The following is a 27,811-nucleotide window of genomic DNA, read 5'->3' as shown; positions in this document are numbered from 1 at the left end:
TATTTCCACTGTTTTATCTTCCAGGTCACTTACCTGTTCTTGTGCCTCAGTTATTCTGCTGCTGATTCCTTCTAGAGAATGTTTAATTTCATTTATTGGATTGTTCATCATTGTTTGTTTGCTCTATAGTTCTATAAGGGCCTTGTTAAATGTTTCTTCTGTTTTCTCCATTCTAGTTCCAAGATTTGGGATCATGTTTACTATCATTACTCTGAATTCTTTTTCAGGTAGACTGCCTATTTCCTCATTTGTTTAGTCTGGTGGCTTTTTACCTTGCTCCTTCATCTGCTGTGAATTTCTCTGTCTTCTCATTTTGCTTAGGCTGCAGGTTCATAGTTCTCGTTGTTTTTGGTGTCTGCCCCCAGTGAGTGAGGTTGGCTCAGTGGTTTGTGTAGGCTTCCTGGTGGAGGGGACTGGTGCCTGTGTTCTGGTGGGTGGGGCTGGATCTTGTCTTTCTGGTGGGCAGGGCTGCGTCTGGTGGTGTGTTTTGGGGCGTCTATGAACTTAGTATGATTTTAGACAGCCTCTTTGCTAACAGGTGAGGTTGTGTTCCTGTCTTACTAGTTGTTTGGCATGGGGCATCCAGCACTGGAGCCTGCTGGCTGTTGGCTGGAACTGGGTCTTAGTGCTGAGACATAGATATCTGGAAGAGCTCTAGCCTATTGATATTATGTGGGGCTGGGAGGTCTCTGGTGGTCCAGTGTCCTGAACTCAGCTCTCGCACCTCAGAGGCTCAGGCCTGACACCAGGCTGGAGCATCAAGACCCTTTCAGCCACACAGCTGAGAAGAAAATGGAGAGAAAAAGAAAGAAAAAAATTCATGTAAAAAAAATAAATAAAAAAGAGAGCAACCAAACCAGTAAACAAATCCACCAATTATAAAAAGCACTAAAAACTAAACTAAGATAAACTAAGATAAACATAAATATCAGAAACAAATCACTCACAGACAGCAAACCCCAAGTCTACAATTGCTCCCAAAGTTCTCTGGGACTGTCCGTTGTCTATTCAGGTATTCCACAGATGCAGGGTACATACATCAGGTTGATGGTGGAGATTTAACCCACTGCTCCTGAGGCTGTTGATTGTGGGGATTTAATCTGCTTCTCCTGAGACTGCTGGGAGAGATTTCCCTTTCTCTTCTTTGTTCACACAGCTCCCGGGGTTCAGCTTTGGTTTTGGTCCCATCTCTGCGTGTAGGTCTCCCTCAGGCATCTGTTCCTGCCCAGACTGGAGGGGTTTAAAGCAGCGGCTGATTAGGGGGCTCTGGCTCACTCAGGCTGTGGGGAGGGATGGGTACGGTAGTCATAATTGGAATGTGCGGTGAGCCTGTGGTGGTAGAGGCCGCTGTGACGTTGCAACAGCCTGAGGCACCCTGTGTATTCTCCCGGGGAAGTTGTCCCTGGATCACAGGGCCCTGGCAGTGGCGGGCTGCACAGGCTTCCGGTGGGGAGTGTGGATAGTGACCCATGCTTGCACACAGGATTCTTGGTGGCTGCAGCAACAGTGTTAGCGTTCTCTCTTGGACCCATCTCTTGGGTCCAAGCTGATAGCCACGGCTCATGCCCGTCTCTGGAGCTCGTTGAGGCAGTGCTCTGCCTTCTGTGGGCAGACGGGGAAGGAATCCTCTCTCCTCATGCACCCCAAAACAATGGTCTCTTGCCTCTTTGGCAGGTCCAGACTTTTTCCCGGACTCCCTCCCGCTAGCTGTGGGGCACTAGCTCCCTCAGGCTGTCTCCATGCAGCCCACCCCAGTCCTCTCCCTGGGGTCTGACCTCCAAAGCCAGACCCTCAGCTCCCAGCCCCCACCCACCCCAGCAGGTGAGCAGACAAGCTTCTCAGGCTGGTGAGTGCTGGCTGGAACCGATCCTCTGTGCGGGAATCTATCTGCTTTGCCCTCTGCACCCCTGTTGCTGAGCTCTCCTCCATGGCTCCAAAGCTTCCCCCCACCGCCCACCCACCATGTCCGCCAATGAAGGGGCTTCCTAGTGTGTGGAAACTTTTCCTCCTTTGCAGCTCCCTCACAGAGGTACAGGTCCCATCCCTATTCTTTTGTCTCTGTTTTTTCTTTTCTCTTTTGCCCTACCAAAGTATATGGGGATTTTCTTGCCTTTTGGGAAGTCTGAGGTCTTCTGCCAGCATTCAGGAGGTGTTCTGTAGGAGTTGTTCCACAGGTAGATGTATTTCTGATGTATTTGTGGGGAGGAAGGTGATCTCCACGTCTTACTCCTCTGCCATCTTGAAGGTCCCCTGGGATTGTTTTCTTAATTTCTTTTTCTGTTGGCTTGTGGTTAGCATATAGAAACGCAACAGTCTTTTTTATGTTGATAATATACCCTGCAACTTTACTGTGTTTGTTTATTATTTCTAATAGTTTTTATGTGAAATCTTTAGGGTTTTCTATATATAAAATTGTGGCATCCACAAATTGTGACAGTTTGACTTCTTCCCTTCCAATATGGATGCCATTTATTTCTTTTCTTTGCCTAATTGCTCTGGTTAGGCCTTCAATACCATGTTGAATGAGAGTGGGGAGAGTGGGCATCCTTGTCTTGATCCTAATTTAGAGGGATAGCTTTCCATTTTTGACAACTCAGTATGATGTTAGCTGTGGGTTTATTAATCATAGCTATCTTAAAGATAGTTTTGATGTCAGTATTGGGATTGCCTATTGGATTTTCTTTTTCTTAATTTTCAGTTGTTTGGTTCGGTCTTCTGGCATGCTAGATGATTTTTTATTTTAATGGCAGATACTATACGTGAAGATTTCCTCCAGAGAGAAATTTTATTCTGGCACATAATGAGGGTAAAGGTCAAGAATCTTGATGCAAACAGGGATTGTAATGATTCAAGTTTACATATCAGGCTTTGTGAGGGCATGTCTCTTTCTACCTTGCAGTTAGTCCTGGGCCTTAGGCCTTCAGGGTTTGAACCCAAAACCCATTTACTGAGGTTCCTCGTTATTGGGCATCGTGAACTCTAATTTTGTCTCTTGATCACTGTGATAATGCAGAAATCTCCGCTTAGATCTTTAGCCTTCTAGCAGCCTCTTAGTACTGGTAGCTTAGCATCTTGCTTTGTGCATGTACAGCTTAAGAATTATCAAAAGCCTTGAGAGGAAATTGCACAGAACCTGTCGGGTTTACTTCTTTATGTTTCCTTATTTTCCTGGAATTTTGGCCTCTTCTATCCTGGTTTCCTAGGTTGCAGCACACTTCAATTTTCCTCTCCCCAGCCCAGTGAGACTGCTGCAGGTTCTAGGCTAACGCTTTCTGTTCAGATTTTTTACATCGTGTGTTGCAAGGCAGGAATTTCCCCAAAGGGGAAAAGCAGCTGTGAATGCATGGCTCTTCTCGGTGCATTTCCCTTCTTCATGATTTTGGCCCCTCAGATCCTGATTGCCTTGGTTGCTCTCTGAAGCCTTCAGAGATTTAAAAAAATTTTATATTTTGACATAATTTTAAACTTACAGAAAAGTTGCAAAACTAGTACAGAGAGCTCACAAATACCTTGTGCTCATCTCCTAATGTTAACAACTTACAAGTCTCCTTAATTATTTATATTTATACTTGAGTAGTGCCATATTTTCCAAGCTGATAAGAGCAGAGCATAGCTACTAAATGGTTGAAAGAAGGAAAAAAAAAAAAAGGAACTAGTAGAGAAGGTGAAATTTTTGTTTCAGGACTTCTCAAAATCTCCACTGAGATTTTTCCTTGTATGAGACATCTCCCATGACCACATAAGGGTGGGAAATGTTCTATCTTATATGCACCCCCTTGGAAATCTGCAATGCCCATTTACATTTTAAAGTCTCAGAAAAGTGTTTTAGTAAAGAAATCTGCCTAATTTTGTTTATCCCCATGTTTCCAAACTTATATGGTGAAAGAGCTGTTCTTTTGTCTGACCTTTATTCATATCCTGTGCCACTAGTGTTTTGTGGAGCACATATTGGAAAATACAGTTCTAGAGCACATTCTAAAATCCTGAGGTATAAAATTTGCTTTTTTACATTTTCTCCTAGGTTCTGGCTTTCTTGCTGTTTACTTTCTTGCTTCATAAAAGGGTAGAAGGTAGAGAAGCCAAGGTTTCTTTGAAAACAGATTTTTGCACAAGAATAAAGCCAAGGCTGTGTTAACATTTACCACTAAAACCCCAGCACATCTAGATGAAAAGCCAAATGCAAAAGCTTCATGTCCCCCAAATAAATTTCTTTTACATCACTGCTTGATTGTAGTCTTTGAAAATGGTTTTTATTTTCCTGTTATTGACAAAATTGGAGCCTACCAAGAAGTAGATGGTGAATGAAGATTTATCTCTGATTATAGCAACCCGCAATCCTGGGATAGGTCTAATTTGCAGCATAATCCTCTTTCTCACCAGGGGAAGACCACACGAGACACATTCCCTTAGTTATGTGTATTTTAGATTCGCAAGTTCCATCTAGTAAGCCCAGGTCAGAGGCAGTGTTTGGGCATGGAGAAGCTGAATAGGTGAGGGCAACTTGTGTTTAAAGTTGAAGAAGATAGGAGAGTTTTAGAGTGAAATTTGGACACTATTCCCCAGTCTACCTCTTCATCTTGTGTGTGTCCCGTCTTATCTCCCAGTGGATCTCCTTGTCCACCTTCTGGTTCCCCTGCAGTGTATTCTCCCATGGACCATTCAAGTAATATTCCTGAAATGCAAACCCAGTCATATCACTCACCTGCTTAAAAATCCATTGCCCACAGGATTGAATTCAGCCTCATAATCTGACCTCTGCCTATATGCTTGTATGTTCATTTTCATTTGGGGTCAGATTTCCATTTTCATTATCTTTATTGTATTGTTATGCTGTTTCCTAAGTGCCTTCATATATATATATTTTTTTAATTAATTAATTTATTTTTGGCCGCTTTGGGTCTTCGTTGCTGTGTGCGGGCTTTCTCTAGTTGCAGCAAGCGGGGGCTACTCTTCCTTGTGGTGTGCGGGCTTCTCATTGCAGTGTCTTCTCATTGCAGAGCCCGGGCTCTAGGCGCGCGGGCTTCAGTAGTTGTGGCACCTGGGCTCAGTACTTGTGGCTCACGGGCTCTAGAGCGCCAGCTCAGTAGTGTGGCACATGGACTTAGTTGCTCCGCGGCATGTGGATCTTCCCAGACCAGGGCTCAAACCCGTGTCCCCTGCGTTGGCAGGCAGATTCATAACGACTACGCCACCAGGGAAGCCCATATATATATGTATATTTCAATAAGGTATGCCTTTGCCTATGCTATTCTCTCTGCCAGAAATGCCACTTCTTCTCTAGTCTCCTTGGTGCACTCCATATATTCTTCTAGGCTCATTTCTGGAAATTTCTTGGCATCTTTTCATCCATTTAATTTGCTTTCTTGCACCTGAGTTTGAACAGCAAATTCTGCATCTCTATTATCTGCATCTCATTATGTTGTGGGCATTTACTTTTGCTTCTCAATGGGCCTGTAAGTAGCTGGAATGTAGATTGATTGATCTTTGTATCTCTAGCGTATTGACCTAGTTGGTAGACTTTCAGATATTTGTTGAATTAGATTGAATGATATGTGTCAGTTTGAAACACTGAGGTGTTTTTTTAAAAAAATGAATTTTTAAAAAAATACAGTAATACAGTGCTTTCTCAACACTGCTTTCGCTGCATCTCACAGGTTTTGACGTATAGTATTTTTATTGTTATTATCATTATTTTGCTAATTCCCCTTAGGGTTTCCTTTGAAACTCATCGTAATTTAGGACTGAATTCTAAAATTTTATACCTACATAGTTATTTATATTGTAGATTTCTAATTTAATTGCATTATGGTTAAAAATATGTTCTTTGTGGTACTGACTGATTTGTGACCTAGTAAATGGTCAGTGTTTCTGATGTTCTATCTATACTTGCAGAGACTCTACATTGTCTGTTTATTGACCGGAGGGATTTATGTATTCGTGCATATTTGATCAGGGTTATTAATTTGATCATTCAAACCATCTATATCCCTTCCAAGTTTTTTTTTTTTTAAATCTGTCAGTTTCCTGATAGAGTTGTGTTAAAATCCCCATAATGATTGTGGATTTGTTAGTTTCAGTTATTTCTTTCAGTTTTTGCTTTACTTTTTTTTTTTTTCTGAAGTTATGCTGTTAGGTGGATTATATTATAACAGAATTTTGGTGGATTGCTCCTTTTATTATTAGGTTAAGTCTCTATCCTTATTAATGCTTTGCCTTAAAGTCTTTTTTGTTTGATATTATTGTTGTCCGGGTTTAGTTTGATTGGTATTTTCCTAGTATGTATAATTTATCTGTTTTCACTCTTTCTGTGCGTTGTGTTTTAGGTGTGTCTCTTAAAAGCTTTATATAGCTGGATTTAAAAAATCTACTCTATTAATTATCCTTTCATGGGTTGAATTGAATTGATTTACATAGGTAATGATTACTAATTTATTTGGACTTCTGATTACTGTCTTATTTTATAGTTTCCACTGGTCATCTTTTATGTTCCCCTCCATATCCTTTGCCTTTGTTTTCTTTTGGATTGGAAAACACTGATTTTCCAAATGTGCTGGTATGGTTACTATGTTATAACCCACATAGTATTATATGTATATTATTTTTTTGTGCTTTTAGTAGCTACCATTAATTATACAAAGCAGATACTTCTCATACATTATTATAACAGTGTTACATTTATGCCCATTTCCCACCTCCTCCTGAACACAGACAAACCTTAGCCTGTTCAAAATATCCACTGAGGGCTTCCCTGGTGGCGCAGTGGTTGAGAGTCCGCCTGCCGATGCAGGGGACGCGGGTTCGTGCCCTGGTCTGGGAGGATCCCACATGCCGCAGAGCGGCTGGGCCCGTGAGCCATGGCCGCTGAGTCTGCGTGTCCAGAGCCTGTGCTCTGCAATGGGAGAGGCCACAACAGTGAGAGGCCCGCGTACTGCAAAAAAAAAAAAAAATACATCCACTGAACACCCTTCCCACTCCTTGTGTTATTATTGCTTAAGGATTTAATTTTACCTTTTGCTTGTTTGTTTTTTAATCAATAGTTACATTTACCACCATACATTTTCAGTTCCTGTTCTCACCATTGTTTCTTGTGATCCATACTTTCCATTTTGGTTCAATTTTTATTTCCTTGATGAAGTATTTTAGCATTACTTTTATTAGTGACTGTGATAGTCTGTATATATCTTTATTTTGTTCTCTTTATTAAACAACAGTTTAGGGAGACATAAACTTCTAGATTTTCACTTACTTCTTCTCAGCACTTTGAAGCTTTACCTCCATTGTATCCTGGTGTCTATTCTTGCCAAAGAGAAATCTGTCATTTTTATTGTTGCTTTGGTTGTTTGTTTTTCCCCCTGTGGTAGTTTTAGAAATTTTTATTCTTGAGATCTTGATGTGTCTAGGTATGAGTTAATATTTACCTTGCTTAGCACTTGAGTGCACTTTCAAACTGTAGACTCATATCTTCCTTTAATTGTAGGAAAAAAAGAGCTATTAAATCAAAATATTGATTCTCTCATATGATGTCCTTTTTTCTGGAATGCTTATCAGGTATCTCTTGGAGTCTCTCACTTATGCTCCATATTCATTGACATTTCATATTAAAATAGTAAGACTTCTTTGTCCTTTAAAATGTTTTGTTCTTTGATGAGTTTCCTTAGTAATATTTTCCAGTTTACCAGTTCTCTCTCTGATTATGCCCAGTCTGGAGTTTATATCATCTCTTGAATTTTTCATTTTCATGACTATCTATTTTTTTATTTTCAAGATTTCTAATTTTTTAGAGCTATTTAAGACCCCCTCCTTTTGTGTAATTACTTGCTCTTTATTAATAGAAGTTATTCCTTCATTTATCATATTGGTAGTGTCTAAACATATAAAGTCTTTGTCAGATGGTTTCATAAAAGTATTTTCACCAGGAGTAAATTCATGTTGTGATCTGTGATTTTGTTGGCTATCTTACTTGATGTTATATTGATTCATGGGCCTTAGAATTTAGATTTAGAGGCTAACTTTTAATTGGGGAGGGGGTCTTTTTGTCACTTGTAATCCCTCTGTGCACCCTTCTATCTAGTGGTTGTGATTTCTTCCACCTCGCTTCCTAAGACCCAGATGCTGAATGATGGTTTCTGCTCTATGGTGATATTGGGGATATCTCAATCTAGCCACAGAGCTGGTGAGGGGTGGAGGTGGTGACTTGATTGGTTCTTTGCTCTCCAGTCTCCATGAGCCTGCAGATTCCCAAACATACTAACCTCGGACAGTGGTTTGCATCTGGATATTTTTTCCAGCCTCCTTTTCCTGCCCATCCCCTGACTTTGAGCAGGGCTTGATTCCAGGTTCTTGTCTCATGGACCACTTTAGATCCCTTTTTACCCAAAAGGAACCAGACTGCTGGCTGCCAGAGCCTGTGGCAGACAAGAAGCTCAGCAAGAGTGAGGCTTCAACCCTGCTCGCCATATTGTGTTTCTGTTCCTTTTCTTGTCCATACAAAAACTTTATTCTCTTTTTAAGCATTGCTTATCTTTTTGCTTTTCTCTTTTGATACTTAATCTTTCATTGCTATGTATTGAGAGCATAGGCCATGTATCATAGTTGAGTTTATCTAGTCATTTTGACCAGAAGTAGAAGCTTCAGTATTTATATATAGTTTCCAACACTTAAAAGAAATAGGACTGCAGTTTCTGTAACTCTGGAATGAGGTCAGGAGCCCTGTAGTGATCACCCCTGTCTTTCTTATCTTTATGTCTCCCTATCACATAGTAGATGCTCAACAATATTTCTTGAATGATGAAGAATTAAATATCATCAAGTGGTCTAAAGAGCTAATATCATGCGACTTTTTTTTTTTTTTTTTCTGCGGAGCCGATAACCAGCTGCCGGGCCACCAGCCACACGGGCCACGTGCGCCCGTAAGAGCGTGTGGCCCAGCAGGCTGATGTGAACAAGCTTTTTTTTTTTTTTTGCGGTACGTGGGCCTTTCACTGTCGTGGCCTCTCCCGTTGCGGAGCACAGGCTCCAGACGTGCAGGCTCAGCAGCCATGGCTCATGGGCCCAGCCACTCCGCGGCATGTGGGATCTTCCCGGACCAGGGCACGAACCCATGTCCCCTGCATCGGCAGGTGGACTCTCAACCACTGTGCCACCAGGGAAGCCCCATGCGTCTATTTATGCTTACTTTTCAAAACAGCTGAACATCACTGGGGAATTCAGGAAAAACAGAGGAATGATCATGACTCTTAACCATGACTCCTGTTGAAAAAAATCCCATATTGGTGTCTCCTTCCAAATAAGAAACAACTATTAATCTCATTAGTTTCTGTTCTTAAAAGTGGGAACACTCCTTCTATTAGACACTCTGATTTCTAAAAATAGAGCAAGTATAACCTGAACCAGTGAGAACTGATTCAGGCTGGGTAAGTTTCAGGTCTAACTCTCAATACTAGAAGGATTTTCAAAGGGATATTTTAAAACAAGGATATATGCATGGGCTTCTGTGGTTCCAGTAGCCCTCTGAAATTGTAGGTAATTGTATCAGTCAGTTTTGCTGTGTAACAAACTGCCCCCAAACAGTGACTTAAAACCCATTTATCTAGTTCACAACTCTGTAGGTCAGCAATTTGAGCAGGGATTTACTGGGTGGGTCTGTTGGTCTGGCTGATCTTAGCTGGGCTCAGGTTCACTGACCTCTTGGTGGTCAGTGGTCAGGTGAACTGTGGTTTTGGTGCTCTGGGATGGCTCAGCTGGGATGGCTATCTCTGTTCCAAGTGGTCTTTCATTCTCTAGCAGGCAAGCTCAGGCTTATTCACATGGAGATGGTCACAGTGGACCTCAGAGAGTGAGCAGAAGTATCTACCAAGTCTCTTTATAGCTGTAATGCATCTATAAGGTCCAAAGTCAATATTCACACAGGGTTGTTTACATTCTATTCAATTGACCAAAGCAAGTTATGGGTGGAGAAATAAAATCCATATCTTGATGGGAGGAACTGCAAAGCATTATGGCCATTTTTGCAATTTACCATGCAACAGAACGTGGAGGGTTTTTCCTCAGGTGTGGTTGTGTAATTTTCAGAAAATTACCTCCAAAGTTAAGAACCAATATTTTAAATGATTTCACTACTGAACAAAAAGAGATTTGGGGGACTTAATTGATGGATATCTGTTTCAAACACTGCTTGGTGTATGGCAATGGGATTCTCAGTTGTTCTTGTTGAAGGTTACCCCTGGTATCAAGGCATTAGAATAATACTCTCTGACTTCAGTACTGAGCCTGAAAACAAAAACTGTTGTCTTAGTGTATCTGTCAGCTTCTGTTGAGTAACAAAGTGCTCCACCATTTAGTGGTCTAGAACAATGACCATGTAAATAACCCATGCTTCCATGGGTCAGCAGATTAAGCTGGTATCAGCTGGGCTTTCACAGTGTCTGCAGTCAGCTGCAGGTCAGACTAAAGAGCTCTGGTTTGGGGAATTAACTGGTTGTCCTGACTGAAGGTGTTGGGACCACTTGTCTCTCACCACCTAGCAAATTATCTCAGGCTCGTTCACATGGTGGCAGCAGGGTTTCAAGAGAATGAGTGAAAGCACACAAGATCTTGTAGGGCCTAGGCTTGTTTTTATGGGTCAAAACAAGTCACATGCCCAGCTCGATTCATTAAGGTGGAAATAGACTCCAGCTCTGTCTAGGAGGGATGGCAAAGACATAGAAACAGGGAAGATGGGGAGTTGTAGCGTTTTTTTGGTAATCTTTCATCTCTCTTCAAGTAATTCCCTCTCACACCTCAAATTTAAGTTAAATACTGTCTGCATGTATATTCTTCCTATTAAACAGTAACACTGTGTGTCTGATAGTAGTAGTGTAAGTAGTAGCAGAAAACCACACTTAACATTTAAAACAACCTACAATTTTTTTTTTACCATTAATTGGTGGTACCCACCTCCCTTTACTACTGAGTTTTATATTCATATAAGTATTTTAAAGGTGTAAACAAATCCTGTAGATGTGTACTTTTCTAAAGAAAGTGACTTAACATATTTTCTACTGCTCATCCAGTCTCCTTGTTTTCTAATCCAACCCACACTGGAGCCAAAGTTGGTTTTCTAAAAGGTTTCCCAACTGCATTGTTTGATGCAGAAACTCTAGGGACTTCTCAATCATATTCTTTACCTTGGCATTTGAGAATCTGTGTGGTCTGGCCTCTGCCTACCTTTCAGCTTTTATTTTCCTTCATTCTCCCTTGAGTACCATTCATTACAGTTAAACCAAATTTCTTGCTGTTTCTTGAGTACACTTGGTCCTATATCAGTAGTTCTCAACTGTCCAGAGACATTGTTGGTTTTCACAAAGGGGTTGTGTGTGCTGCCGGTCTCTAGTAGGTAGAGGCCAGGGATGCTGTTAAACATCCTACAATGCACAGGACAGTCTCCTCAGCAAAGAATTATCTGATATAAGTATCAGAGTGCCAAGGCTGAGAAACTGCCCTACGAATTGCTGCCTCTGGGTCGTTTTTCATGCTGCCTCACACCAGAAGGCCTTCCTTCAGTCCTGCCCGTTGAAATGTCCCCTGTCCTTAAAAAGCCAGTTCAGATGCCAAGCCTTCTAGGAAACAAGTCCTGGATGGATCCCACCCTTACCTTTTACACTGTAGGTTCGCAGAATCCTTTCTATGAATCACTGAAATGCTTATCACTTAAGATGTTTACAATAATTTGTGTTCCGTACTATTATTTTGTATTCTTATTGTTTCTCCCTTGTATTTTATAAGTTTATTTATTTATTTTTGGCTGTGTTGGGTCTTCGTTGCTGCACGCGGGCTTTCTCTAGTTGCAGCGAGCCGGGGCTACTCTTCGTGGCGGTGCGTGGGCTTCTCATTGCGGTGGCTTCTCTTGTTGCGGAGCCTGGGTTCTAGGCACGTGGGCTTCAGTAGCTGTGGTGTGTGGGCTCAGTAGTTGTGACTTGCGGGCTCAGTAGTTGTGGCTTGCGGGCTCTAGAGCGCAGGCTCAGTAGCTGTGGCGCACGAGCTTAGCTGTTCCACAGCATGTGGGATCTTCCCGGACCAGGGCTCGAACCCGTGTCCCCTGCATTGGCAGGTGGATTCTTAACCACTGTGCCACCAGGGAAGCCCTCTCCCTTGTAATTTAGTTGACTGTTGGTATATGAACTCTTTTGCTGAACTGTGGGTTCCTGGATGACCAGGATTAATCTTATTTATGTTTCTACTAGAGCAACTACCATGTGTTTTACATCTAGTAGGTGCATAATAAATATCTGTTGAATGAGTGAGGAATGTGTATCTTCCCATGTTCTTAGCTATGGTTACTCCTTCCAACAGTTTTCTTAAATGACTTAATTCAAAAAAATCCAACAAGCTGAACCTGAGTTTTTTTGTTTTTGTTTGTAATAATTTGGGTAAAATACTGTGATAACAAATGATTGTACAGTACAATTACTTGTGTTTATTTCTACAGCTGTTTAGTGAAAAAATAAGTGGCGTTGAAGGAACGAAACTAGATGATGAATTTCTTGACATGGAAAGGGTAAGAGAACATTTTAATGTAAATTATCTTATAAATTTGACTTTCATTGTGATGTGATATATACTTATACTGTAAAGGATATTAGAGTGGGGATCTAGGATGTTTGAATTCAGGTGTGGATTATGGAATCCAAAAGGCAGTTCTTTCATACTTCAAGGTCCAAATAAAGACCCTGTACCTTGGGAGATGGGATATTGGCTAACTGGTTCCCTCTGGTGGACAAGAGTCAGAATGCTCAAAAGATGGTCCATCTTGGCAAACAGTGTAGGCCAAAGTGATTGTGATTTAATATCTTGGAGAGTCGAAATGTATTACTGGGAGGAGGCTCTTCGAATATATAAATATTGATTTAATGTGTGGAAGACTCTGACCCTGTTCCCACGTGTTTCAGCAGCTGCATAACAAGTAAGTTTTATCCACTGGAACCAGCCATGTCAATCAACTTGGATAAGCTGGTTTCAGAGTTTCCTGACGGGTGACACAAGGATGATAATATGTGCTCTGCTTGCCTCATGTGGATGTTTTGAGAATTATGCAGAAAAATTAACGTGTATGAAAGCATTTAAAAAATACAATGAGCACATCACAGACGTGATTGTTAACACATGACAAAGGAAGACTGTAGAGTCTCGGTCCCTGAACAAGCTTCCTGGTCAACTGTGTGAAGTAGTTTAGGTGGAGGCAGAAATGGGACCATCACTAATTATCAGCTTCCTCAGGTCCTTTCCCCTTTGTTTTGGGACCTTTAAACATAGCCTAGTTTTAATAATTAGAGTCCCCAGGTGAGAGAGGGCAGAGAGAAAGCAAAGCATCTTTCCTCAGGTGTAACATGGACGATACAGGCTATAGCAGGTAGTAGAGCTTTCAGCAGATTCTGGGGAAGAAAGTCCAGCCCCAGACTGTGCCTTGGGGGTGTAGGGGTTACTGTCTTCAGGATACCCTGGATCTGGCCACACTGTCCTCCAGGGAGCTTCTTATTTTCTGGGTGAGCACAATTAATTTTCTAGAAATGTTAAGGCCTTGATAGAAAGCTTATTTTGTTTTGCTTTTGGAAAAAGTTAGTTTCTGAAGATTGAAAAACATAGAACATTTAAACATCATTGGCATACCTAAAATTACTTTAAAAATCTCTTGATAGATAAAGATATTTGTGTAACTTTATTACTAATAAAATGATTCAGTTGAGATGTTAAGTTTAAAAGTACATTTCAATAATTTCAGTTTCGGTTGTTGGACTGAGACCCCTCTTGTTTACTTCCTTTCCCTCCCAAACCTGAATGAGTGACAGAAGAAATACAAAAAGAAAATCTATTATCTGTTTTATTACAGCAGTGAAAAGCATGGAAATATTTAATAGGTCAAGAAGTTTTAAAGACTTTCTAGAAGAGGTGAATTATGAGGCCACTAAAAGGAAAAAGAAGGTTTTAAAAAATTATAGAAAGATGTATCATGTAATCTATCAGGAAATTATAGCAGTTATGAACCATTATGCATCATTTAACATGGCATCTGAATATGTAAGGTAAAAGCTGTCAATGCATAGAGAACTGACAAAAATCAGAGTAGATTTCGCATACCTTTCTCATAAAATAACAGATAATTAAATAATAGGCTCATAGAGAATTTTCATAAAGTATGACTATTAACTTTGATTGTAAATCATATAGATATTTGCATTCCTCAAACTGAGAATTAATTTCAAATTTCTTTAAAACAATTTCAAGAATCAGTTATTTATTGGGATATGGGAAAAAAACCCAACAGATTTCTCAAAGTAAAATCATAGAACACAAGGATTACAAGGAAGGTATAGTTGCCAAATTCTGGATGTTTGGAAATGGGAGAACATGTAAAAATAATTCTTGTTTCAAGAGGAAATGAAAAGTAAAATTAAAGATCACTTAGTCATGAGAACTGTCTATGTCAAAATCTGTGATATATGGCTAAGTCTTCAATGCATTTAATAGAAAATAAATTGTTGGAAGAGAGTGAATAAATCATTCAAGCCAAAAAGCTAGGAAAATAGCAGCAAAGTAAATCACTCTAGGTGGAAGGAAGAAATCAATACAGATAAATGAGAAATTAATAAAATATAAAGCCATAATAACAAAAAGGTAGAATCAATAAATAAAACCAAGAACTCTTTTTTTTTTTTTGAAAGACCACCTCTGCTAAGTGTGAGCAAGAGAGGGAAAAGGGAAAACACAAACTACATAAGGAATTAGAAGGATATAATGACAGATGTGGATTTTTTTTTGAATTTTATTTAATTTATTTTTTTATACAGCAGGTTCTTATTAGTTATCCATTTTATACCTATTAGTATATATATATCAATCCCAATCTCCCGATTCTTTAAATTAAAAAAAAAGAGAGATTATTATAAACAGGTGTCAGAAATCAGGGCTGCCAGCAGCTCTCTAACCCAAGGGCTGAGGTCTGGGAGTGTCAGTGGCACAGGCTTTGGGCACCTCAGGGGTAGGGTACCAACACAGATGGAAATTCCAGATTTAATCTACCAACAAAGACGCCCTCACACCAGGTAGGCTTTACAAAAATAATTTTCATCTCTCTACTTTCCCCTGTTTGTCCTGATGGTTTGCTGAGATACTTGCATTGCATTTTCCTAACCTGAACACACATACCCACCCCCCGATGTCCTCATTTATTCTAGAAGGCAGGTTTTGTTTTCAATTTTTTTGTTTTTAAACTACGTGAGTTATTTTTTTCAGTGTTCAACGTGATTGCCTATTTTTGCCAACATGTTTGGTGGCATCCTCTTTAATTTGTAAAGGGTTTATTCCTTGTATTGATTCCTGGGCTGTCCTGGAAGCACCACCAGTTTGTGTACATCAAGGCCTGTGAGTTTTAGGCCATTTGTTTCTTGGCATTTTTTTCCCAAAAGAAATAGAAGAGTCTAAGTAGAAAGTATTCCCGCCTCTACCTCCTCTCATCCTCACCCCTCAGAGGTGACTCCTAGATACCTGGTGGCTTTTCATGTCCAAAGAGGGTTGTATACATGGAATGACCACTCTACGTTGTGTTTTAATTAATATTGAATATATATAAAGTTATAAATCTAAAACCTAGGGTTTTTTCTTTTTCTTTTTTTAAAATTAATTTTTATTGGAGTATAGTTGCTTTACAATGTTGTGTTAGTTTCTGCTGTACAGCAAAGTGTATCAGTCATATATATACATATATCCCCTCTTTTTTGGATTTCCTTCCCATTTAGGTCACCACAGAGCACTGAGTAGAGTTCCCTGTGCTACACAGCAGGTTCTCATTAGCTATCTGTTTTATACATAGTAGTGTATATGTGTCAGTCCCAACCTCCCAATTCATCCCATCCTCCCTTCCCCCCTTGGTAACCATAAGTTTGTTCTCTACATCTGTGACTCTATTTCTGCTTTGCAAATAAGTTCATCTGTACCATTTTTCTTGATTCCACATATAAGCGATATTATATGATAAAAAACCTAGTTCTTCTTAAGCCTTAAACTGCACATATAGATTTTATTTATAAATTAGTAATTTCAGTATAAAAGTGATGATCAGTTTTAGTTAATCTTCATTTTAGTTTCCATTAAGTCATAAGCTGAACAGATGAAATCCTTATACGTTTGTCACCAACTAGTTACATAATTAAGCAAATTCCCTTAATGCAAATTCCTGCAATACAAATGCAGTGCATAGGAGTCCCTCAAACTTAACATCAAATCTCAAACAGGATTTTCCTATGCACTTACATTTCTTGTAACTCTAATAAAATGTAAACATTATCAAATTGTCTTAAACATTTCAAAGATCTTCATAAACAATTGAACATACTGAAGAGAGTTCGAAGTTTACAAAACTCGTTACCAGGTCAAGTACACATACACACAGGCACATTCCCACACACACAGCTGGCACACGTGTATCAGTAATATGGGTTTGATTCATTTCTGTACTGTCTTTTTAAACCTTCCTGGGGCCCCAAATTTAAGCATTCAGCTAAGGGGAACAAATACAATTTCAGGTTGGATGAGAGTGCTTCGTTGAAAGCTTCTGACCCTGAACAGATCATAGATTTTTAAATGACAAAAATGAGTTTTTTTGTACTAGACATCACTCCCAGCTTGCTTTTTTCCTTAGCAACGTACAGTGGACGTCTTCCCAGTACCTATAGATCTTCTGTGTATTTTCCCCCTGTGATTAAAGAGTATTCCTTACTTGGATGTTTCACAATTTATCAAGTCAGTCTCCTATTGATTGTAATTTAAGTTGTTTTCAGTTTTTATGACTACGTAAAATGGTCTAAGAAACATCTTTTTACCTCCGTGCAGTTTACTGGTATGTTTCTAGATGCTAAGCCCCTGGAAGTATGATAGATGGTACAATTAATAGGTACTTCACCTTGATCTCAAAAAGATTGTATCATTTAGCACTCCTGTTGTATATGAAAGGGCCCATTACTCCATACCTGTATAATACCTTATATGGCATCCAGTCAATTAAAAAAGATTTTTGGAGGGTCAATCTGGTGAGTGGAAAGTATCTCCTTTTAATTTATAATTTTCCTGAATATTTTGTCAAATGTTTATAAGCAACTTGTATTTCTCCTCTTTTGTGGATTGCCTTCTTTCTTGTCAGGTTGCTTTTTTTTTTTCTAATGGGAGTACGGAGTATAATAGATACTAACCCTTTATTTTTTTGCATTTTAGTTTCTGTTCACCACTTTTATCAAATTTCGTGTATTGTGTCTTTTCACCGTTCCATTTGAAATTTTATGGAGTCAGAATTTAGGTCTTTTCATCTATGATGCTTGGATTTCGGTGATGCCTGGAATATCCTTTCCACCCCCGTATTTCAAAATATTCTCCTGCATAGTTTAGTACTTTTACAGTTTGTTTTTAGGTCCATATTTTTAATCCTGTATGTAGTGTGATGTATGAATCTAACTTTATTATTAATTTGACAAGTTTTAACCAAAAAAAGAAAAAATTGAAAGTGTGATAGGCTTTGAATTACTTTTACATGTTAATTGGGGGAGGATTTACATATTTCCAAAACTGAATTTTCCCATCTAGGAATGTGGCTTTTCAAGTATGTATTGTACATTTCTCATAATATTTCTTCCTCGTTATGGCTTATTTTTTTTTTTTTTTTTGCGGTATGCGGGCCTCTCACTGTTGTGGCCTCTCCCGCTGCGGAGCACAGGCTCCGGACGCGCAGGCTCAGCGGCCATGGCTCACGGGCCCAGCCGCTCCGCGGCACGCGGGACCCTCCCGGACCGGGGCACGAACCCGTGTCCCCCGCATCGGCAGGCGGACTCTCAACCGCTTCGCCACCAGGGAAGCCCATGGCTTATTTTTTAATTGCTGCTCTTATGAGCGGGATCTCCTTTTCCTTTAAAACATTTTCTTTTGGGCTGTTGATGGTATAAAGTAAAGCTATTGAAATGTGCATAGTTAACTTTTATTGTATAGTCTCACATTCATTTTCTGGTTAACCAACAGCCAGAGTATACAGGAATGGTTTTGAGGAAGGAAAGATTCAGTCTTAACCTGGCAGGGAAACCTTTGTTGTTAGCATCTTCTGCCCACAGAACCGAAGAATATGTATTTCAGTGATAATATTGATACTAGTGATGATGATTCTTTTGTCGTTGGCTTACTGAGGTAGTTTCTCACCTGAATCCTTATTATGGCATCCTTATACAAGTACAGAAATTCAAGTTCACCCAGCAAATAAGGAAAGTTTGGCTCAGAAATGTCTAGTCTTGGTTTTGAGAGACCTTCAAGCATAACCGGTAATCTAGTGGAGCATAATAACTTGTCCAAGTTTCCTAAATATTACATTAATATTCATTTTAGTGTTGAATAAGAAGTTAGTGTTCTCCACCATCATTGGGAGGAGCAAGTATTGGAAGGATATCCCAGAATCAAAAAGTTAAGAAAATATTACCTCTTCCAAAAATGTTGAAAATGTCCATCTGGATTAAAATCATTAAATGGTGTTATAAATATTAAATTGAGCAAATTTATTTCTCTGTTTTTCTGTAGAATTCACTGTTTGTCATTTACCAATATCTTCATGTGTTTCTCTTTTTTTAAGAAAATAGACGTTACCAATAAAGCTGTTGCAGAAATTCTTTCAAAAGCTACAGAATATCTTCAGCCGAATCCAGGTAAAGTTAGAAAATGTCTTGAAATATTCGATTGTTCATTCGCTGTCACAGATTCTAATAATCTAGGTTTACTGAGCGTATGGTTGACGTGATCTAGAAACAATGTCCTCTGTGTCCGAATAATGAAATTCAGTTTTTTTAAGTTGAGTGACGAAAGGTAGTTGCAGTGAATCCTAGCTGATGACAAACAGAACAGACACTTCTGTGAACTATGGTGACGTTATTTGGGTGGAGTCTTGGTCTTAGCAGCAAGACACTGCTAAGCAAAGACATTTTTTATGAGATACTTTGGAAACCCACTAAATATTTTGTCCATGTTTTCTTATTCAGCTGTTTCCTCTTTTTTAAAAAATTTCTGCCATCCTGTTCTAACGGTGCCTGTGACTTTGAAATGGCTTTCACTTCATGGCTTAAATGCTGATGAAGTGAGGTATGGTAAACATGAGAAACATGAGAAGGTCCAGTGTTACCGCAGCTTCTGGACAGGAGGTCTTTTCACTCCTAGGTATTGAATGAAGCAGCATCCCTTGATGAAGTTTTCCTAAGTTCTAAACTATAGAAACCAATAGAGGGCGCCCAAGCTTTGAATTCTGTGGCTTTCCAAATCTGCCTTTACTTTGTATGAATTTGTTATTTGCACATAATTATCGTGATTGCCTCGGCTGTAGGAATCAGCACACATCCAACCATCTGAAAATCTAGAAAATAAATTTAAAAACATACATTGAATAAAATATTATGTCTAGGCAGGATGGCAGGTATAGAATTCTTTAAAACTGTACAGCTGATTATAGTTTTAAAAAGCATAATTATATATCTCTTCCTGGGCCTTGTCAGTGATTGAACCATACAAGTCCCTTTTCCTGATGAATCAGTCAACACATCTAGGCAAGGGGGTTTCCTGGGTCCTGGGATATACGGTTGAGTTGGAAGGGAACCTGCCCTCAATGAGCTGACACTGGAATGGGGTAGGGAGGTACTGGCCAACAATGAAAGTGTCCACTTGGCCAGACACCTCTGGTTATTCCTGGAGAAGAGGAAGGGAGGCCTAGCAGCCTCTCATTCCATTTAGTGGCCCTCAGTCACAGGACTGCTGTATCCCATGTCCCGCCCTGACAGTGGGGAGAGGAGCAGAGTATGTGTGTGTGTGTGTGTGTGTGTCTTTGTGACGGGAGAGTGAAGCCTGTGTGCCTGGGGACCAGGAGGATAAGTGCTTCAAGGATGAGGTGGGCAAGATTCAAAAAGACTGGCACCGTGAGTGTCTAAAGCTTTGCTCCTCGAAGTGTGGTCCATGGCCCAGGAGGATCGGCATCCCCTGAGAGACTGTGGGAAATGCAGAAATTTGGGCTCATCCCAGACTGACTGCATCAGACTCTACATTTTAACAGGATCCTTGGTGCTTTGCATGCACAATAAATATGTAATTATTAAAATAAAAGACAATAAAAATTTACCCCTTTACAGCGTAAAATTATCTCAACCACCTAGCCTATAGAATAAATTCCCAAATCCTTAGCTTGGTGTTCAGTTCATAGTCCCATTTCCCCCTAGGTATTTCCTGATTTGTCCTGTATTAATTTCTTCTTTGGTCAAAGCAGCCTACTCTTTATCTGTTGGTTATAAACCATAATAAGCATTCCCCCTTCTTCATCTTACACTATTTCTGCACTTTTGGGGGGCATCTTTCCATCTTTATTCAGCGTATTGTTATATTTTCCTTTCTGTACACCACATCAGACTTTATTTGCATAATTACATCTTGTATTTTCTGCCTTCCAGTAACTAGACTGTGAGCTCCTTGAGGTCAGAGGCTGTCTTAGGTCTCTCTGGAGTCCCAGTAATTAGCATGGTGTGTCACACAGAGCTGGGATTAGTAAACACTCATGGCCTAAGTCAGAGAAGGGACTTAGTGGCCACCTATCATTTCCCTTGGGTCCAGGAGTGGAGCTGCACCTGAGGGACCATCAACACAGACTCCGGTTCCCCACGGGGGCATCTGTCTCCTACTGGTTAGGCTTCCTAGACAGGAGTGTGCAGTGCAGTGGCCCTGTACCATGAAGTTAAATATCATCAGTCTGGATACACTCTTGGGGGTGGGGGGCTGTTAACCACCAGTTGGTTTGCAACACCCACCTCAGCAATTCTGTTGTTAGTTTGCAATTGGTCCCCAGGAAAATTTGTCTGCCCAGGTGTCAGTGTGTGACTCAGTGAGTAAGCTGTGGGTGGGGTAATGAGAGCCCCGGTTACTATTATTTGGGAGTCCACAGTGTGTGCCATAATTTCTATTTTTCATCATGTTTGTGCAACAGTGCCCTTAGCACCCACCCTGGTTAAGAATCTAGAAAACCATGGGAGTAACTTGGTGACACAAGTTACCTTCCTGTCTCAGGGCTCTGACATTTTGTCTAGGGTGACCTTGATTTCTCCAGCCCCGTTTGTTACATGCTATGTACCTGTCACTCTGCCGTGCCATTTTAAGGAATTACAAATGATAATGTTTTTAAGCATACAGAGCTAAGCTAGGAATGCTGAACACTGTGTCGAAGATCCGAGGACAGGTGAAAACCACGGGGTACCCACAGACGGAAGGCTTGCTGGGCGACTGCATGCTGAAATACGGGAAGGAGCTCGGGGAAGGCTCCACTTTTGGTGAGTATTCCCACATCACCCGGGAGAGCTGAGAATGCATCCTTTGTCGATTTTAGGTTATGCACAAAACCTTCATCTTAACAACGCTTGTTATTTTTTTTCATATTATCAAAGCAATACATGTTCGGGAATTCCCTGGCGGTCCAGTGATTAAGACCCTGGTGCTTCCAGTGCAGGGGGCGCGGGTTCGATCCCTGGTTGGGGAACTAAGATCCTGCATGCCGAGTGGCACAGCCAAAATATAAATAAATAAATAAAAATTAAAAGAAAAGTAATACATGTTTATCGCAGGAAGTTTAGAAAACATAGGCAAGTAAAATAAAGGAAAATGCCAACATCACCCATAGTTCCCTACCCAGTGATGGGCCCAATTACACACTTTGCTGTATATCCTTTATACCTTTTGTTTATTCTTATATATATATTCGCATACACCTTTAAAAAAATTAAAATGGGGTTATAGTATACATACCCTAATTCCCTTTTGTAATCTGCTTCTTCCCACTGGCTGTAGCATGGTCCATGTCGTAAGACAGTCTTCTGCCACATTGTTTTTAAAGGCTGCATAATAGTCCATGTATCCAGTTTGTTCCATCAATCCCATTTAGGATATTTAGATTTTTCTTCATTATGTGAAAAAAAAATTACATAGCATTTACGATAGGCACTTTCATGCATAAAGCTTTGGGAATATCCGAGATTATGTTCTTAGATGAAATTCCTGGTAGTGAAGTTGCTGAGTCAAGAGTATGCCCGGCCGGGAGGCCCACGGGAGCGGCGGAGATTGTCGGTCCGGGAGGCGCCGGGAGGGCTTCCTCAGGGTTGTGGGCTAGGAAGGCCGCCGCGAGGTGCCTCCTCACATACCCCTCGCGGGCCCAGCAGGCCAACAGCATGGGGCGGCAGCGACGTCGACGACCGGAGCTGGGAGCTCTGGCGGCCAGGGTCCCAGCCATGGCCGAGTCTGTGGAGCGGCTGCAGCAGCGGGTCGAGGAGCTGGAGCGGGAACTGGCCCAGGAGAGAAGTCGCCGGGCCCTGGGGGGCAGCGATGGGGGGCGGCGATGGAGGAGGCGGTCGGGCCCGCATCGAAAAGATGAGCCCCGAAGTGGTGGATTCCAACCCCTACAGCCGCTTGATGGCATTGAAATGAACGGGAATTGTAAGTGACTATGAGAAAATCCGTACCTTTGCTGTAGCAATAGTAGGTGTTGGTGGAGTTGGCAGTGTGACTGCTGAAATGCTGACAAGATCTGGCATTGGTAAGTTGCTACTCTTTGACTATGACAAGGTGGAACTGGCCAATATGAATAGACTTTTCTTCCAACCTCATCAAGCAGGATTAAGTAAAGTTCAAGCAGCAGAACATACTTTGAGGAACATTAATCCTGATATTCTTTTTGAAGTACACGACTACAATATAACCACAGTAGAAAACTTTGAACATTTCATGAATAGAATAAGCAATGGTGGATTAAAAGAAGGAAAACCTGTTGACCTAGTTCTTAGCTGTGTGGACAAGTTTGAAGCTCGAATGACAATAAATACAGCTTGTAATGAGCTTGGACAGACATGGATGGAGTCTGGGGTCAGTGAAAATGCAGTTTCAGGGCACATACAGCTCATAATTCCTGGAGGCTCTGCTTGTTTTGCGTGTGCTCCACCGCTTGTAGTTGCTGCAAATATTGATAAGAAGACTCGGAAACGAGAAGGCGTTTGTGCAGCCAGTCTTCCTACCACTATGGGAGTGGTTGCTGGGATCTTGGTACAAAATGTGTTAAAGTTTCTGTTAAATTTTGGTACTGTTAGTTTTTACCTTGGATACAATGCAATGCAGGATTTTTTCCCTACTATGTCCATGAAGCCAAATCCTCAGTGTGATGACAGAAATTGTAGGAAGCAGCAGGAAGAATATAAGAAAAAGGTAGCAGCACTGCCCACACAGGAGGTTGTTCAAGAAGAGGAAGAGATAATACATGACGACAATGAGTGGGGTACTGAGTTGGTACCTGAGGTTTCAGAAGAGGAACTGAAAAATTCTTCAGGTCCAATTCCTGACTTACCTGAAGGAATTACAGTGGCATATACAGTTCCCCCAAAGCAAGAAGATTCTGTACCTGAAGTAACAGTGGAAGATTCTGGTGAAAGCTTGGAAGACCTCATGGCCAAGATGAAGAACATGTAAATAATGGACTGGCCTGTATTTTATTTCCTGTGTCTAAACCTGTTCCCTAGCAATTAAAAAGAAAATCATTTAAAACTGAGAAAACTTAGGGCAACATCAGTTGATGTATAATCTTCACTGAATTGTTATACTGTTTAAAAATGCTGTGACTGTTGCTTGTTACTCCCCCCCACCTTCAACTAAATCAGAAAACTCTCCTAAAACTCATGTTTCATTCTAGTAAGAAAACTTCAAAGGATTATTGCAGGCAGTTATAAATCTTATTTAAACCATAGCCATTGAACGGTTTTGGCCTTTTGGGAGGGGTGGGAAGAAAGGACCAATCTGATTTGCCTGAGGCCATGGACAACAGAATAGTGTGTGGTCAAATATAGGGAAAGGACGAGAGGTACAACCTATTGATTCGAGCCAGCAGGCATCTACTCATTGTGTTTGGAATTGCTCTCTACAGGAAAACTGCCCACGACTACTAACTTGAGCAATAATGAATTTCAAATAGTAAACCTGTAAAATAAAAACATCCTTTCAAATGTTTCCTGATGAAACACAAGCTGAAATACAGTCATTGGAAAAGTTTGTAAACCTTTGAATTATATATTCAAAACAAGACAGAGGCAAATAAGAGGAAGCTTTCTTCATGGATAGACAGATAAACATATTTTCAGGATGTACAAATTCTATTTCTGCACTGATTAAGAAAAAGCATATCATCTGTGGAACATATATCTGAGTCAGTGTGCTTTATTGAGGAGCAAAAGATAAATTTAGGCTAAGATCATCTAAATTATACCCATCATATGGGCTACCTTCTAATACTTTATTTTATTTAAATTTGATTCTGTGGGTAATTAGATATTGGCAAAGGTTTGTCCTCGTTAACAGACAATAAAAGAGGTCTAAATTGCCCCTGCAACGACTGACATGTATTTCTTCGCAGGGAAGAGTATCATTTTCCCTGATCATGACCACGAAGTCATAATTTGATAAACTGGGTTTCTCTGGATTTTGCATACAAATAATGAAGGCTTAGAGAACCTTGTTTGAAATAAATTCCTAATGGTTTGGAGACTAATAAAGACACATGCATGTGTAACCATTATCTGTAGGCTGGTACTATGCTAGTCTCCTATTTTGATGACTTTTTTGCTCTGAAAAGATATAAATGTCTAAATTCTATCTCTAGGAGGAAAATGTCATTAAAAAATTAAAAGTGCATTTCCCACTTGTAAAGTAAAATTCTAAAAATAATTTCAGAAAGCCCCAAATATCAAATATGTTTAATATATTAGCTTTGAGATTTTAGCATACTGTGATTCTTATGTTTAGAGTGATGTCAGGAAAGTATGGGGATAGTTTTTCTAGCCTTGAAACATATTTACATTGCCTTAGTAGATCATTTGTTGTTTAAAATTTTAGTGTAGTCATCTGTAAAATAACTTTTCTAGTTCCTAGAGATGCTTTGAATTTCAAAAAAGAAATGCGGTCTTTCTAAGTCCCACTCCTTTGGTATACAAATTTGGTACCTCTGGTACACTAATTTGGTAGGGCTTTACTTATAAGTTTATATAGTTTGATAAATAGCTAGAACCTACTATCCTTTTTTAAAAAAATTTTTATTGGAGTATGGTTGACTTACAGTATGTGTTAGTTTCAGGTGTACACAAATTGAAACAGTTATACATATACATATTAGAACCTGCTATCTTCTAAAGACCTTTTTTCTGTTCTTAATTTGGCACTGTACCCTGCTGGTGTCTTATACTGTACCAAATCTTATCTAATTTTTTGGTCATATCTTCCATTAAAGTTATTATTTTAGCAGAAAAAATCTGGTAATAAGTATCTTTTGTAACCTAGAGAGCTCTCCTGACAATCTGTATGCCATGAAAACTTGTATTTGTAGGCAGCTATGAAAAATTAATCATCACTGGAGTTTACATTACTAAATAAACTCATAGTGCTTGACCAGAAAAAAAAAAAAAAAGAGTATGCCCGATTTTTCAGGTGTTTGAAGCATAGTCCCAAATGACCCTCCAGAAAGGTTATACCATTTTGACACTCCTGCCAGGAAGGTATGAGAGTGTGTTTCTCAGCACAGGTACTAACTCTGGGAATTATCTTTTCAGTTTCCTTTTAAATAACTGATAATTTGATTTATAGCAAATAAAACTGATATCTGGGCGCTGTTTTAACTTTATTTTTTGGATTATGTGTGAGGTAGATTTTGTTTTTCACGTTTGTCATCATCTTTGTGAATTGTATATTTGTGTCCTTTGCCTACTTTTCTATTAAGGTGTTCATTTTTTTTTTTTTTCTTACTGGTTTATGAGCTTTTTCAGTGGTCAGGATACTTGCTTTTTGTCTGTCTCATATGTTGATGAAGTTTTGCCCCAGGTAGGCATGTAGATGTTGTAGGTGGAGGTCATTTTAATGGAACAAGATTTTTGCTTTTTATTTAGTGGGGCTCATTGGTCTTCTTTTATGGTTTATGGCTTTGGTATCATGTTCAGAAAAACTTTTCCGCTCCTCCCCGCTTCACTAATAAGCTGTGTAAATGTTTATTTATACTTTATTTTCATACATATGTTTTCTTTTCTTACCTTTAAATTCCCAAGCTCCTGAATTTAATGGATGAGTGCTGTGCAATAGGGTTTTCATTTTGTGTTCTCACAAATACATAGCCAGTTGCCCTAACATTTTATTGAAAAGTTCAACCTTTTTCTGCTGATTTTCTATAACGTTTTTGTTATAAAATTTTATATATTTTAAGTTTGTTTCTGGTCTTTCTCTTCTGTTTTCTTGGTCTGTACCCTGTTTTGATCAAGTGTCATGTTGTTTTAAATATTGTCATTTTAAAATATATTTTAATATATTTAACTAAAATTTTCCCAAGATGTTATAAAAATTTCATGGACATACTCATCTGTTTTATTTTTCCAGATGAAACTTAGAGTCATTTGAAGTCCCCTCTACTAAAAAACAAGAAACTTATTAAATTTTTTTTTTGCTTGTAGGATCTTAGTTCCCCGACCAGGGATTGAACCCAGGCCCTTAGTAGTGAAAGCACTGAGTCCTAACTACTGGACCCTCAGAGAATCCCCAAAAAACTTATTAAATTTTTTGTTTGCTTGTAGGATCTTAGTTCCCCGACCAGGGATTGAACCCAGGCCCTTAGTAGTGAAAGCACTGAGTCCTAACTACTGGACCCTCAGAGAATCCCCAAAAAACTTATTAAATTTTGATTGAGATTACTTTAAATTGATAAATTATATTGGGTGTGAGTCGAATTTGATATGTTAAATCTTCCGGGAGAATTTGGCACGTTTGCTACTCATGTAGTGGTAGCAAAGCAAGATATGGAAATTGACGATTCCGGTATTAGGCCATAGTCATTCATCTAGGAAAGTGGGGGGAAAGTCTTTTGAAAAGTTAAAAAAAAAATCCCATATGTTAAAACACTAGTTAGTCACAGAGGGTAACGGTATCCTTCAGAGCAGTATAATGTGAATTTTATTTTATTTCCTGGGTGAATGGGGCCAAGATGGCCTATTCCTTGTCCTGAAGGCTGACCAGTGGAGGGAACAGGAGAGACCGCCAGGCAGGCCCTGACATGCATGGACAGTCCTGCAGTGCGTCTGGTCAGGTGACAGGGCAGGGGATTTGAAGGGCAGACAATTTGGTAGCTTCCTAGGTACCCAGCGAGAGAGAGCTGACATCAGGAGGGCATTAGGAACAGAGGGGTTGCTTGCTGTTCTGAGGAAAAGACTGTGCTGTAGGATGCTTTCTTCTTGGGGCCACACAGAAATTTCCTCAAGGGCAGAGACCTCCACTGGTGGAGGCTGAGTCCCACGTCCTCGTGGAATTGGAATCTTGAGCAAGGAGAGGGGATATCAAACCCATGGAGGTGACAGTTAATATTCAGAATGTCACCTTTGGCGCCTTCTAAGAAACAAATTTAGAAATGTTTTCGTCAAAGCTAAATTAACTGACTTTCTGGGGTGTGGGCACTGGTGGCAGAGTGAGCAGTGGGGTCAGAAGCCATATCCTCCATTTCTGACCAGCTGGGCAGGAAAGAGTCCTCAGGCCAGGAAAGGACGTTCTCATTTCCATCTCAGAATGAGTTAGAACCAGACTCTGGGGAGTTAGTTAAGGAGACATAGCCTCCCAGGAGGAACAAAGATACCCATGTGCCAAAACAGAGTCTCGGGCAGTTGTGGTTTGGAGTAATGGTTTCCACTTACATTTTGCAAGGTCCTATAACATACACTGTCTAGCC

At 40.0% G+C, this 27,811-nt stretch overlaps 2 protein-coding genes across 2 annotated transcripts in view; both read left to right on the top strand.

Moving 5' to 3' along the window:
* SH3GL3 (SH3 domain containing GRB2 like 3, endophilin A3) overlaps positions 1–27,811 on the top strand; it is a 142,013-nt gene that overhangs the window by 72,951 nt on the left and 41,251 nt on the right. Inside the window, exons 2-4 of the mRNA XM_024742815.1 lie at positions 12,467–12,535; positions 18,635–18,707; positions 21,213–21,356. Of these exons, the coding sequence (XP_024598583.1) occupies positions 12,467–12,535; positions 18,635–18,707; positions 21,213–21,356 (286 nt within the window). The remainder of the gene's footprint in view (positions 1–12,466; positions 12,536–18,634; positions 18,708–21,212; positions 21,357–27,811) is intronic.
* On the top strand, positions 22,245–23,772 carry LOC112398329 (ubiquitin-like modifier-activating enzyme 5). Its single transcript, XM_024742816.1, is given in 2 exon segments — positions 22,245–22,403; positions 22,405–23,772. Coding segments are annotated over 2 exon segments (1,287 nt in total). The 5' UTR covers positions 22,245–22,247; the 3' UTR covers positions 23,536–23,772.

The sequence above is a fragment of the Neophocaena asiaeorientalis genome, unplaced genomic scaffold (genome assembly GCF_003031525.2).
Source record: "Neophocaena asiaeorientalis asiaeorientalis breed wild unplaced genomic scaffold, Neophocaena_asiaeorientalis_V1.1 scaffold155, whole genome shotgun sequence".
In the NCBI taxonomy this organism is placed as follows: domain Eukaryota; kingdom Metazoa; phylum Chordata; class Mammalia; order Artiodactyla; family Phocoenidae; genus Neophocaena; species Neophocaena asiaeorientalis.
Note: the sequence above shows the minus strand (reverse complement) of the source record. Positions and strands in the feature narration are given on the sequence as shown.